This window comes from Aspergillus pseudodeflectus (assembly GCF_044049435.1).
Source record: "Aspergillus pseudodeflectus strain CBS 756.74 chromosome Unknown BJX68scaffold_12, whole genome shotgun sequence".
Classification (NCBI taxonomy): domain Eukaryota; kingdom Fungi; phylum Ascomycota; class Eurotiomycetes; order Eurotiales; family Aspergillaceae; genus Aspergillus; species Aspergillus pseudodeflectus.
The window spans coordinates 314577-328375 of NW_027263788.1; the positions used below are offsets into that span (position 1 = coordinate 314577).

Sequence of the window (13799 nt, forward strand, 5' to 3'; positions counted from 1 at the left end):
TAGCGGAATATACCCACCGGTTGATGCGGAATTCAAATCTAGTCCCTTGGAAATCAAATCTTTGAGCTCGCCAATCAGGCCAGCTGAAGCAGCAGCAAGAGCAATTAATGGCATGGTTGCCTCGTATTCTGGAGCGCGCGAATAATCCATAGCGGCCAAGACAAGCGCGAAAATTTCAGGACGTCCAATTGCAGCGGCACGGTTGAGAGTAAGCCTGTGGGGTGTCGTGCCTCGGTTGAGTAAACAGCGTACAATCTCCTCATACCCAGAACCGACCGCGGTGGTAAGAGGGTAGATCCCAGACGAGTCCGGATAGTAAAGTCAGCACCAATTTCGAGTGTAGAAACTTTCACAACCTCCGTTCTTCCCGCCCTTGCAGCCAAATGCAGGGGTGTGGCCGCCCATTCAAAATCCGTCACGTTGATGTCTGCACCCGCATCGACTAAGGTTTGTAGCGCTGCTAGATGGCCGTGGAGGGCGGCAACTCCCAATGCCGTTCTTCCCAGAAGATCCCGAGACTCGAGGCTCGGGCCGTGACGAAGCAGCAACTGAACAACGGATAGATGGTCAGCAGCGGCAGCCTCACTTAACGCCGTCCTGTCCCCACGGCCCTCGAGGTCGACGCTAGCGTCGTGGCGGAGAACTAGCTGTACAACCGAAATATGGCCGCTCTTCGCTGCAAGCGTTAATGGCGTTCCACCGATGACCTCCCATATGACCTTGCTGCGGCTGTTTGTTCTCTCATCTAGGTCTACACTGTGCTTGCAGAGGAGAGCAACGATGTTCTCGTGGCCGTAATAGACAGCTGTAGAAAGCGCGCCGTGGGGCGGCTTTGCGCCCGGTTTCAAAGCGCATAGGGCTTTAGATGCTGTGGCTTCTATACCGTGCTTGGCTGCCCAGCTAAGGGCGTAGCTTCCCTGTGACTCGGCGTCCAGTTTGTAAAGAAGGGCGTTTAGGTGGTAGAACTCGCTAGCGCATCGCAATAGCGCGCAGGCTTCGCTCGGGTAATCCAGATACTCGGCTAATGAGGACGAGCTCGTTGGGAAGGGTGGAAAGATGGGGAGGCATCTTCGTTTCGGCGGAGGTTTAGGACGGAGCAACAGACGCGGAAGGTTCTCGTGGACGGTGCGGAACACTGTAAAAGTTCAATAGAATGTAAGGCAACGCTTCGGACGAATGAGAGATGTGAAATAGAATAAACGAGAGTATGAGTGATAACCTGGCGAACGAAGAACGAAGGAATAAACCAAGAAGGTAGTGAATGACAAGAGGAGAAACGAAGGAGAGGGAGGCTTTAGGCTCGGAGTGGAAGGAAAGATGCTTCCCTTTCTTTTTGGTCTGCCTCTGGCCCTGCCCAGGCTGCCTTAGACCAACTGAGCTTGAAGAGGACTAAGAACATCCAGAAAGCTCTATGTCGGAGCAGATATATTAGAACATAATTCAATACTTGTCTTATACTCATTTAATTAGACCACGAAGAGCGAGTAGGAGGTCGCAATCACGAAGAGATATAACAACACTTAAAATGCATATTCTACCATATACCTAAGCTAGAAGGCACCTAATAAGCATACTCCGCCCTAACAGTATCATATCTCTTCCCCTGGCAGAAGAGGACATACGTCGTCTCGGCAGAGGTGTACGTCGCCTCAATAACACCATCAATATCATACCAGTTCTTCCCATCGTGGCACTTTCTCACTGTCTTATCCAAATCCGACTGCGGAATGCCCGAGAGGTTCGCCTTGAGCGTGACGAGTGTCTTGGTGCTATTGGCCTTGTGCACCGGGGCGTCATTGAGCTCCGGATCTGCCCAGATATCCATATACAGCATCTGTGGCTTTCCGTTGCTGACTAGGAAGTCTTGGTGGAAGTCGATTGGTATTGGTTTGTTCTCTTCGATGGTTGAACCTTTGGTTACGAACCAGATCATTTCGGGAGCGCGGTGGAAGCCAGAGCGGGCACAGTAATATCTATGGTACCTTGTTAGCTTCATATTCTGCCAGACAGGGAGGAGATATGGCCCATACTTCTGCGACGCATCGTGCTTGGCTGCGTTGAAGGGACAGTGCAGCTCAACGCCGTAGTGCTTCCTCGCCTTTCGCGATACGACATCCACTGATCTCAATGCCTTGGTCTGACTCAAACCCATCATCACCGCACCGCGCACAACAGCCGTCCATGCGTTCGGGGGCTGCAGCACCTCCACGCTCTTGATCGCATCCCTCATCCTCTCCTTCAAGTAACTATTTTGTCCGAATCCTCCGACCAAGAGCACCGCCTTGATAGTCACCTCCTTATCACATGCCGCAATCTGATCCTGCACGTACCGAATAACCTTGAGAATGACGGGCTCAAAAATAAAGTGCATCTCCTCCGGTGTGACGGTCACTTTTCCTCGTCTCACATTGAGATGTGGGTTATTCGCTAGCCCAGGCACCGGAATGACGTAGCCCTGGTTCCCGTCAAGGGTGGGCGAGTATTGTTTCTTGATGACAGAATCGAACCGCTCCATGGCTTCGGGCAGGACTTCGTCGTCCCATCCTTCTTCACGGCCGAGCTTCCGCGTGAGGAAATCGGCAAAGCGTCGGTTCAGGAATGTTGAGCCGCAGGGGCCACCGGTGCCTGTTGTAACTTCTTTCACCTGTAGAATCGGAGTGAGTGCCGTGATAGTGTAGGAGATCAGATCAACTGTTCCACCACCGGCGTCGCAAAGGACGAAGGAGTCGCCAACCTCGAGGCCGTGCGGATCGAGGCCATGTAGGGCATAGATTGCTGCTGCTTCCTGTTTGTTGACGTCACTAGTTAGCAAATCAAAACATAGACATAATGGAAGTACTCAAAGAACGGGTGAAATACCGGCTCCGAACAAAGGTAAATAGGCTCGTCGCTTTTGAATCCAGCCTTCTGGCACGCTTTCAATGTCTTATCCTTCGCAGCCTCAGTCCAGATAGCCGGCACGGTGAGAGAAAACTGTAGCGGGATGGTGCGCAGGAGTGCAGCGCCAAGTTTCTGCTCCAACGTGTACATGATGTGCTTGTATAGCTCTGTCAGATAGTCCTGTGTCAGCCGCTCTGGAGTCTTTTCGCCCCAACTTTTGTTTGCGACGAGCGGATTGCTTTCATCAAGACCGCTGCATCCTTTTAGCTATTATCCGTCAGAGAATCATGAGCAGTGGGCGTACAGCTTAAACCACTGATACCGGTCGACCAGCGCGGGGACCTGGAATCCCCACTCAATATTCTCTGTTCCATTTGATGTGGTATATCGCAACTCGGTGGGCACTTTGACGCTGCTCATGCCTTCGTGTGTTCCGGCGTGGGCGGGCCATGATTCGATGACGGAGATGTGATCGGGCTGGACAAGTTCATCATTTAGCACCCGGATACTGACAGACAGAGGAGAAAGAAGGAGGTCTCACTCGTCTCGTTTCAGCCCATGCGACACCGGTAAACGTCGTTCCAAAGTCGATGCCGATGACCAGCTTGCGGTCTGTGAGCGAGAGCGATCCCATAGACTTCTCCATCGTGTCGAGACCTCTTCCGGAGAGTATAATGACAGATACAAAATGTTTTTTTTTTCAAGGGGTCCGAGATCGAAAGCAGATGGAAGATGAAATTGCGCACACGAGTTCAATCGTCACTGAACAAATGCAGGACGCCAACGCAGTTCCGCAGCTCCGCAGCTCGATCCCAGCACAGCAACCCACCCGGGCACGGGCGCCGGGCTAAATTAGCCTGACTGAGTCAATCGGAGCCTATCGACCTATCGGTCAATTTTATCAGTTTGAGGCGCAGAGCCTCGTGGTGATGGATGGCGGAGCGATGGTGGTGCGCTGTGTCTTGTCCAATGGCCTTGTTGTGTTGGAGGGCGTGCACTCGTATCTGCGAGGCTCGGATGGATGCTAACCCTAGCTCCAAGCTGAGGCTAACGGGCGCTCCAATCTGCCTTGCGCCCCGCGGTGGAAAGGTGAGACTGCCCCTCATCACGTCGTTTGCTCGTGATTGAACTGGGTGGAGGGCTAAGTTTAGGCTGAGGTGATAGTTTATGTCGTGGCGAGAGCTCAATTCTGTTTGCTCTGGCTTATTTTTCTGGAATGGAGGTTGACAGGAACTTCAATATGACAGAAGATACCGATCCTGTCGCTGCTACAGTAGATATGATGACTTTGAAGTCCCAGCCGAATACATTGAAGAAGAAGCCCGGGGTTATCGGGGAAGCCGCAAAAGAGAGGTTTGTCTCAGTCACTGCAATCCAAACACTTAGCACCATCCTAACTTCTCACAGACCCAAGCAAGAAGCGACAGCAAAAGCGGCCGCGGCAGCAGCAATAGCCACAGCTACATCTCTACCTACGTCTCCGGCTCCTGAGCAAAAACAAACAGAGCCAAAGCAAACCGAAGAAGCTCAAGCCATACCAAAACAGCCCGAACCTTCTTCCTCCTCCCCCGGCGAACTCGCAACCGAAAACGCCACCCTCCGCGAGCAAATCTCTCGCCTCCAACACGACCTTCACGAAGCCCAGGACCTCATATTCAGCCTACAGCCTCTCCAACAGCCGCTCACAGAAACCGAAGCCGTCTCCGAATTCCAAGCCCTCATCGCCTCCGTCGAAGAATGGGTCGACCAGAAGCTCGGCGACGCTCTTGAACCCGACAATGACGTTTTAAATGACACCGAAACCAGAGACGAAACCAACACTGAGGGCTCCCACAGTGAAGGCGGAGGAGGCAACCTCGTCTTTCAGGTCGACCCTCAATCGACCCCGCGCGTCATGAAAGAAATTCAATCCCTTCTCGACCTCATCCCCAGTCCCGGCCGCGCCGCATTCGCATACCATGCTACAGATGTCGACGTAGTCCAAGCCCTGATTATGCGCTATCTCAGCGACGCAATCTTCTCGCAGGACTTCTACTGTCCGCTACCCAAGGCCGAGCGGGAACTCGTTACGGTCGTCGAGAGAAGTATGCGCACTCTTACCCCGCGACGGGATACGCGGTCGAGAAGACATTGGCGGGTTGAAACATATACGGCGCTCAGTGCGCGGCCTGGGTTCGACCAGTATGCGACGAACCGGATGTGGGATCTTACGTATGACATCACGCGGTTGCTGAGGTTATTCGCCTCCGAAGGCGATGGGCAGAAGCTGGCGAAGAGTTTCTTTGAAGGAATTACGAAGCCGGCATCTGAGCTCGCACGGAAGATGCATCTGAGTTTCGATGAGTTTGCCGTGGAATGGAGCGGATATCATGATCGTGTTGGAGAGTGTGAGCGGCTGTTCCAGGACGGGCCTTTGGAAGGAGGGACAGAGTTCGAGTTTGTGGAGCTGCAGTCTAGGAAGACATTGAGGGAGATGCCTGGGAAGGATGCACGGTGGATGTTTGACTTGACGCCGCGGCTTGTGGTGAGGAAGCTGAAGGCTGATGCATATGCTGAGGCGAGGACGCTGGTGAAGCCAAGGATCCTCATTTCAAACCGGCTGAAGGAGAAGAACGGGGCCTTGACGGTGCTGGGAACATTGGAGAGGTGGCTCCAGGAACAGTACTACGCGCAGGCGAGGCAGAGGGAGAGCCGTTCAAGCTCTAGGATTCTTTCTTATCTATCTGGCATGTAATGTTATACTATAGCGGTAATAGTATACTTGGTTTCACGGGAGATTATCAGTGTGGAATTTACAAGTCGGTTGATGCATCGAATTCCCCTCTCGTCGAATCTCCTTGTAATCACTCATGCAGATCCAGCAAAATTCAGTCTGACATTTTATACCTTTATCTCAGAGTTAGCTTAATTGAACAAACCAAGTCGCCTGCAGTTCCGGGTATGCGATCTCCATTCACCGAGGCAAAGCCAACAGAACTCATGTCTGCATTTGATGCCTGTTTCGGTCAATCACCCATTTTTTGCAGGCGATGCGTAATAGAAACAACTTCAGGAAGCAAAGAAAAAAGAATCACTTACACGTCATATGGTCACACCCGTCGTTCTTCTCAATCGGCCACCGACAGCCGGGACACCGCTTCGTCGTCTTCTCAACAACCTTCTCCGACTTCTCGAGCTCCTCCTTCCGCTTCTTCAACTGCTCTAGCTTCTCCTTAAAGTCATCTTTGATGTTTTCCTTCTTCTGCTTTGCCTCCTTTGCCTCCTTCTCCTGTCTCTCCTTTGCAGCCTTCTTCTGCGCCTGATGTAACTGCTGTTGTCGGAACTGCTCTGCGCGTTTCGCGCGCTTCATGCTGCCTTTGCTCATGGCTTCCGGCTTAGGGTTGGCATCCTTGCCCTTTGCGGCGTTCTTTGCTTTGATTTCTTTGTAGCTGTCGGGATCCCAGAGGACGGCGTCGTACTCGTCGCAGGTGAACTCGTCGTGCCATTTTATGGCGTGCTTAAAGCAGGAGACCGCGGAGCAGTTGAGGCAGCGGACCTGAGGCTGTGTGGCGCCTGGCTCGTGGAGCTGGCCGAAGTCGCATTCGAGACACCAGATGAAGTTTTTGTCTGCGCTGACGGCGTGCCTGAATGACAGCTTGTCGTACCTGTTTTGTCAGTATTCTTCAACCTATGCGTTGATCTGAGTGGAACATACCTCTCAAACGTCGCCTCGTCTGCGAATTTCTTGACATCCTCATGAGTAAACAACACCTTGCACTCGGGGCACTTGATCTCGTCCCAGAATTTCGTCTCCAGATCGTGCTTGATACTCTTAGCGAGGCAGCCATAACATACAGATGGTGGATGTTGGCAGGCCATGGTGACCGTTGGAGGCGCCAGAACACTGCTAGCAAAGGGCTCAAGACAGATGATACAAGCGTCTTCCCCTGTCGCTGCCTTTGTATACGACTTTGCGCTGGTAGCCCCTATGAACCCCGGCTTCCACGAGAACTTCGGCTTCGCATTCTGTTTCCCGGATAGACTGAGATAATCTGTGTAGAGCGCTTCGAGCTCTTCATCGACTTGCTGGAAGAATGACTCAAAGTCTTTCCCTTTACCTTTTACTTCTGCTGTTTGTTCGGGCTCGGTTTTGGGTTCTGGCTCTGGCTCTGGCTCTGGGTTCTCGGCCTCCTTGGCCTCCTGCTCGCGGATTATAGAAGTCCGGGCTATGCCAAATTGCCGTCCGAAGCCTGGGATTGCGTCCATGTCATCGGAAAATATGAAGAGGTCCTTGTCGATCGCGGGCTGCGACGTCGTAGACGATTGTTCTGGTCCTGGTAATTGCTGATTTGTCTCGGCACTGCCGGTAGCATCGCTGTTTTTGCCCTTGCCTCCATCCTGCCTTTCCTCTATCGGCTTCTCATTCTCAATCTTCGCCTGGCTCTGACTCGGGCTCCGTGTCGTCCTCAAACTTAGGCTCTCACTCCCGGCATCCAACTCTTGATGTCCCAAACTCCCGATCCTGCTGCTCCTACTCCCAATACTCCCGACGCCTCCAGCAACGCCATTCCCAGCCCCCGCCTCGCCATTCTTTTTACCAAACTCCCATCGGAACGTCGTCGACTCCGATACCGCAGAATCCAACTCCGCAGGCCCCGTATCCAGAACCGAGGTATCGAGCTCCGCCGGCGTAACCTGCTCCTGCTTCGTCGACGTCACAGACTGCGCCTTCTTCGGAGAGGCTCTGTCAGATTTGGTCGTGACAGGGCGCTCCTCAGGGGCCCAGAGGGCTTCTTGCCAAATGCTATAGCGCCCGCGGTTGTTGCCAAGGAGTTTGCGGAGGCCCATTTCGTTCCTTTTTCTCTTGGTTTCCGTGATGTGCGCGAGAAGAGAATCTGAGGTTGAGGGCAATGGGAGTCAAATGATGTCAGGAGGGTTAGGTTAGGTTAAGTTAGGTAGCGCATTTCTCCAAGCTTTATGACAAAGTTGAGTTGGTGGGGTGACGCGGTTAATGAGCGTGGAATGAGTAGAACATGTTCAGAGTCTGAAGGCGAACTTTGGTATTGTCGAGAGAAAGGTAGTTATTGCGAAGAGGGCGAGAAGATAGAGATGATTCATTCGACGGAAAGCTGGAGAAGAGAGGAGAGAGCAAACGCCCTGTCTTGCTGCGGCTTTCCGTCGTCTGAGCATTTTGGCGAGGAGACGAGTGACAGTCTGGTCGAATCAGCCTTGCCAGAATAGACGCATCAAGGGAATGCAGTAGCTTGCTGAAGTGGAGGGGACTGAACACGAGATGGCTGCGCCAGTCTGATTTGCCCGGTTTCTTAGGGCGTTGTGGTGGCTGTACTTGGTCAAGGAAATGACTGGGCGCCGATGGCGTCGAGAAAAGCTCGCTTCCTGACTCGCCAACGGGCGTTTTGCTGCCTGCCAGCACTGCGGCTCTATGGCCTGGGACTCGGGAGATAACAATCTAAAAACTGATGAGAAAAGGTGAAAAGGTATCGTAAATGCATATACAGTAGTAAGATAGATATGTAGTCTTCGCTGAAATACAGATAGTTTAGCCCAACAGCCCCGTCGCCAAAGACTCCAAATCCTCCAGAGTCTGAATCCGCTTCTCCTCTGCAGGCTTCTTCTTTTGCTGCTTGTACCAGGGCACCGCCTCCTCTTTCTGTGTCTTGGCCTTCTTGCTCGGGCGAGGTACCTCCACTTCCTCTTCTCCCTCTGATGAGTAGGGCTCATCCATATCCTGATCGCCCTCGTATGGCGCAAGCTGGGCAACACGCTCCTCCCGTTCCTCCTCAGCGAGAAGTTCACGCTCCCTGGCCTTCCGCTTCTCCTTCTTTTCGCGCTTCTTCTGTTTCGCGAGAGCCTTGTCTTCCAAATCTGCGGCCTGAGTGCGTTGCGTCTCCTCAGCCAGGAAGCGGGCTTGTTGTTCCTTCGCGTCGCCGCGAGCCTTGAAGGCTTCTTCGTCTTCCATTTCGTAAATCTCGTGGGCATTTCCATCGTCGTCGTAGATGAGTTTCGTGCCCTTGCCCTTGAATTTGAGTAATTTCTTCTTCGATTTGAGGAGTTTCTCGCGGCGTTTCGAGTCGATAACGAGTGTATCTTTGTCGCTGATTTTCACGACCTTAGCGCCCTCTGTCTTTGCACTGTCTGCCTCGGGAATGGAAACACCGCCGTCGGAGCCCGAGTCGGAGCTGCTTCCTACATCGAGATCATCGTCGCCGGCTTCGAAGCGGCGCTTGACGGAGAGGAAGTCGTCGTCTTCATCAGCGTCAGCGGTACCCTTGCTTGGCTCGGCTATTGTGCCGTCGTCATTGATGAGTTTCGAGTAGTGCTCCGCCAGCACGTCCTGGTTTCGTCGTTCGAACATTCTGTCGTACTTGGTGCGGACTTCCTTCTCCTTCGGCTTCTTCTTCTTCTCCTCTCCGTCCTCGTCCGAGTCGTCGTCGCTAGAAGCGTACGCTGTAGCTCTCGGTGCGTTCTTGCGTTCCTTTGTATCGTCTCCCTTGATGAACTTGATGCGAGGGGCACCGGGTAGACCTAAGCTGCCCGCGAAATCATCCAGCTTGAGTTCTTTAAGGTTGAATGTCTCTTTGTCTTTCTGCACGTAAACAGACTTCACGTATGAGATAAATGCTTTTTGCCCAAGATACTTCAGCTCGGGATCCTTGAAACACATGTTCTGTAGCTGGTTTTTAATGCTTTGCTGCTTGTTGGCTTTGACGTTGATTCGTTCAACTGTGACTTTCTTGTGCTCGAGGCGCCGGAGCATTCCTTTCTCTTCGCTGGGGTCGAGGAATAGAACAGCACGGCCATCGCGTTCATATCTTGCTGTTCGTCCGACTCGATGAATATATGTATCCGCATCCTCGGGGCAGTCCACTTGAATAACCCAGTCCACAGCGGGGAAATCCAAACCACGAGCGGCCACATCAGTAGAGAAAAGGACAGCGTGCTGTGCTTGTGAGAAACGAGTTGTAATATCGAGTCGACCACCCTGTTTCTGACGGCCGTGGAGATGTAGAAGAGGAATACCGGGCTGCATGTGTCGGAAAGACTCGTAAACAAAACGAACCTGCTTTCCCGAGGAGAAGAACACAATCGTCTTCGCCTTCAAGTTACTGCGAATGAAACTCCATAGCGTATCCAGCTTCTGCGCAAGTGGCGTGATAACGTAATGCTGTTGCAGCTTCGATGGCGTAGCAGAAGACGCAGCTTCGTGCACAGAGACATACTCCGGATCCTGCAGACTCAATCGTGCCAAATCTGAAACCTTTTTTGTCTGTGTCGCACTGAACAGAAGCGTCTGGCGCTCAGGCGGCAGGTGTCCGACGATAGCATCCACGGTCTTCTGGAATCCCATATCCATAATCCGATCCGCCTCATCCAGCACGAGCATCTGCAAATTATGGGTCTCGAAAAACGCCGTCTGGTCTAGATGCTGCAGCATCCGACCCGGCGTACAAACAAGGATGTTCATCCGCCCTAGTCTCTCCTGCTCCTCGCGCAGACTCTTGCCTCCGATAACCAACCCGGCGGAGAATGTATGATATCGGCCAATTTTGCGGAGCACCTCGAAGATCTGGATGGCGAGCTCGCGGGTCGGAGAAATAATCAGGGCGCCCAGGCCGTCGTGCTCGGACCACTGCTTGCGGTATAGGTTCTCGAGAATGGGGACGAGGAAGGCCAGCGTTTTTCCGCTTCCTGTTTTGGCGGCGCCGAGGACGTCGCGGCCCTTGAGAGCATGGCTGATCGCGCGGGATTGAATGTCGGTCAGGGTCTTGAAGTGAGAGGATGTAAGACCGGAGAGCGTCGGTTCTGAAAGTGGTAGATCGGAGAAGGATTCGAATTTTCCTTTCAGGTCGAGATCTTCAACTCGTTGAACGAGCGATGAGAGATCTTCTTGTACGCGTTTGCGCTTCAAATTGCCGGTCCGGTGAGATGGCTTCGCAGGCTTGCCATTCCGAGGGCCATTAGCTGGGGCCATGATGAGATTCTGCGAACTAATCCTGATCGTCAACTCGGTCGTTGCTTGTAGACTCGGCGCCGCAAAGAAACAACGGGTGGGCGGTGGAGAAACTTTTTTTCTGCTGGACGCACCGGATGAGTCAGCACTGATAAGGTTGCTCTGCCAAAGCGTCAACTGAACGCCGCGACACTTAACTCCGTAAATATATCCTGCGGCCTAATCATTATCGGTGTCTTCGGTATCAAGACCCTGACTATATACGATTGCTATACTATATTTTCACAGTGCTGTCTTAGTTCCTCAGCAGCCATTCATCATGTCCGGTGACGAGCAAGATGCCCTTGATGCGCTTGAGAGGGAGGCCTCCGACTTCGTGAAAGTAAGTCCGGCTCCGAAAGGCGTCCAACCGGTCTGATATCTAACTCAAGTAGGATGCAGAAATTGACCGGATACGAAAGGCATTCGTCCTAGATGCGTACGTCCTTCACAAATCTCCCTCACCGAGCCGAAGACTGATAGAACTACAGCTACGCGGTCCTCGATCTTCAACCCGGAGTACCAGAGAAAGACATCAAGATACAATACCGAAAGAAATCCCTCCTCATTCACCCCGATAAAACAAAGAACCCCGCAGCGCCGGACGCCTTCGATCGCCTGAAGAAGGCACAGTCGGCTCTGATGGACGAGAAGCAGCGCGAATACCTTGATGGATGTATTGCGGATGCGCGGCGGTTATTGATCCGCGAACACAAGTACACATTGGACTCGCCGGAGCTGAAGACAGAAGAGTTCAAAAAGGAGTGGCGGGCAAAGACAATTCACGTCCTATTGGAAGAGGAAGCGCGGCGGCGAAGGCAGGCCAAGGCCAAATTACAAGAGGAAGGACGGGAGAGGCGAAAAGAGGAAGAGGAGATCGAAGAGCGGAAACGGAAACGAGACCAGGATAAGGCATGGGAGGATACGCGGGATCAACGAATTGGAAGTTGGCGCGAGTTTCAGAAAGGGCACAAAAAGGACGGAGACAAGAAGAAGAAAAAGATGAAGGTCTTAGGGTGATGTATATCTATATATTTCTAGAATCTAAAAGTGTTGTCGGGTTCGCATATTGAACTCCGGGGACCGAGGTTAATCCAACGCTCTTGAACCACGAATCGGACAATTCCCATAGCGTAGTCCAGGAAATTAGCGAACCAGGCCCTCGGAGGAGACAGCCGCACCGCGATCAGCTTCATATGAAGCCCGCGAAGTGATAAGAAAGCGGTCAGGAACGGAAACTGCGGGGAGCGGGGCGTACCAGAACATTCCACTCGCTCTCACAGCTCCAGCTCCTCGCTGAACCAGTCCACCTCCGAATCCCCATCGTCTGAGCCCATTCCCTCCTTCCCCTTCCTCTCTGTCGCGCTCACCCTCCCCCGAACCCCTTCCGACTGCGAGGCCTTCGCTCGACCGCAATTGGAGCCCGTCCCGCTCTCAATCCATCCTTACCCCCGCTCATCGCATCCCCATCTACATCGCATGATTGCCGTTCATTACCGAAGCATACTAGTACCCAAAACACCCTACACAACCTCCACAGCCTTCACATGCCGAAATCGAACATTGCAAAACTCAGACAGCAACCGAGAAACGCAGCAATGGAGCCAAGATCGTTCGAAGACAGCGGGATCCCGAAATATGCGGAGTCCCTCGCATCCATGGCCAAGCACTGCAACGAGAAAGTCGAAAAGTTCCTCTTGACAAAGTACGAGGATGGCTCTTTCGAGCATCTCGCTCAGCGCGAAACCCGTCATACGATTGGGATCGTCGAGGTGGCGTTTTCGAGATACAAAGTCTCCGAACTTGCGGTCTCCTACAACGGCGGGAAGGACTGCCTCGTCCTCCTGATCATCCTCCTCTCGTGCTTGCACGGGCGTCCGGAAATTGAGAGGGGGGAGGTTACAAAGATACCAACGTTTTATGGGACTCCGCCGGATTCGTTTGCTGCCGTTGAGGACTTTGTCCAAAAGTCAGTACGATGCTATCATTTGGCCCAGAATAGATACGAGACTCGCAAGAATGATCCGGACCATTCATTGAAGGCAAACTTCCAGAGATTTCTCGACGCCAACCCGAATACAAAGGCGATCTTTATCGGTACGAGGCGGACCGATCCATACGGCGATAAACTAAAGTTCTTTTCTCCCACGGATGGCGGTTGGCCCGAGTTTATGCGCATCCACTCCGTCGTGGAATGGCGTTACCCGGAAATATGGGCATTCACCAAGGCTATCAATGTGGAATACTGCAGTCTTTACGACCAGGGTTATACGAGCCTGGGGGGTGTTAAGGATACCCGTCCCAATCCGAAGCTGCAGATACCTGGCAGCGATGACAGATATCTTCCTGCATGCGAGCTGAAAGCAGACGCAGATGAGCGCTTAGGGCGCAAGCCCAGCTGAGCCGAGTCAACTTCTCTCTCATACGTCGACCAGGAGATACCCCGTTTTTGACCACCAACGTGCACCATGACTTATATAGATAGATCCCATACATAGTTCGGCGTTTTCTGTTCACCATTACTATCAAGCGGGAATGACGTTTGCTGCAACATTGTTGATTTCTAACACTAGACTAAGCAGCCAGGTTTGTTTCTCTTCTTAGCAAAAGGAAATCGAGGATACACTCCTAGACAGATACAGGAAATAAAAAGCATCTTGCTTTCATCCATGATGAATGGCCCGTCAAACATAACTTTCGTAACACATGCGAATCCTGAAAGAAATGCTTTTGTGGCTCTTCGAACCCCGGATCTCGTCAAGAAAATCAAGAACAGATACTCTCATACAGTACATCAAAAGCTCAAGAAGTCCAGAACAACAATAGAGGAAGACATAGGAGAAACGATATGAAAGAAATAAACCGGATCAGACGACCAGCGATAAAACATGCAAGCTTCGGGTGCGCAGCACAGATGACAGGGAGAATA

The 13799-nt window shown here is 52.4% G+C and overlaps 6 protein-coding genes across 6 annotated transcripts; 3 read left to right on the forward strand and 3 right to left on the reverse strand.

The window, feature by feature from the left end:
- Window positions 1-1561: 1561 nt before the first annotated feature.
- On the reverse strand, window positions 1562-3526 carry BJX68DRAFT_274601 (Hsp70 family protein; the record flags this gene model as incomplete). The annotated part of the gene is made up of 5 exons (XM_071047689.1): window positions 1562-1973; window positions 2031-2785; window positions 2860-3133; window positions 3185-3357; window positions 3422-3526. 5 exons carry the CDS (start codon window positions 3524-3526, stop codon window positions 1562-1564), a joined length of 1719 nt encoding a protein of 572 aa, XP_070901218.1.
- A 594-nt stretch (window positions 3527-4120) lies between these two features.
- Window positions 4121-5614, forward strand: BJX68DRAFT_264804 (uncharacterized protein; the record flags this gene model as incomplete). Its single annotated transcript, XM_071045061.1, has 2 exons — window positions 4121-4233; window positions 4288-5614. The coding sequence occupies 2 exons, from the start codon at window positions 4121-4123 to the stop codon at window positions 5612-5614; spliced, it is 1440 nt and encodes a 479-aa protein (XP_070901219.1).
- Window positions 5519-8208, reverse strand: BJX68DRAFT_232730 (uncharacterized protein). Its single transcript, XM_071039532.1, has 4 exons — window positions 8128-8208; window positions 6575-8073; window positions 5959-6524; window positions 5519-5876 (listed from the first exon to the last, which is right to left on the reverse strand). The coding sequence occupies exons 2-4, from the start codon at window positions 7705-7707 to the stop codon at window positions 5785-5787; spliced, it is 1791 nt and encodes a 596-aa protein (XP_070901220.1). The 5' UTR covers window positions 7708-8073; window positions 8128-8208; the 3' UTR covers window positions 5519-5784.
- A 149-nt stretch (window positions 8209-8357) lies between these two features.
- dbp4 (RNA-dependent ATPase HCA4) lies at window positions 8358-10910 on the reverse strand. Its single transcript, XM_071039533.1, has one exon. It carries the CDS (start codon window positions 10850-10852, stop codon window positions 8420-8422), a length of 2433 nt encoding a protein of 810 aa, XP_070901221.1. The 5' UTR covers window positions 10853-10910; the 3' UTR covers window positions 8358-8419.
- Window positions 10911-11031: 121 nt separating this feature from the next.
- On the forward strand, window positions 11032-11985 carry BJX68DRAFT_232734 (uncharacterized protein). Its single transcript, XM_071039534.1, has 3 exons — window positions 11032-11213; window positions 11266-11309; window positions 11362-11985. Exons 1-3 carry the CDS (start codon window positions 11151-11153, stop codon window positions 11888-11890), a joined length of 636 nt encoding a protein of 211 aa, XP_070901222.1. The 5' UTR covers window positions 11032-11150; the 3' UTR covers window positions 11891-11985.
- A 59-nt stretch (window positions 11986-12044) lies between these two features.
- BJX68DRAFT_232735 (FAD synthase) lies at window positions 12045-13553 on the forward strand. The gene has a single exon (XM_071039535.1). The coding sequence runs from the start codon at window positions 12418-12420 to the stop codon at window positions 13270-13272; it is 855 nt and encodes a 284-aa protein (XP_070901223.1). The 5' UTR covers window positions 12045-12417; the 3' UTR covers window positions 13273-13553.
- The last annotated feature ends 246 nt before the right edge of the window (window positions 13554-13799 follow it).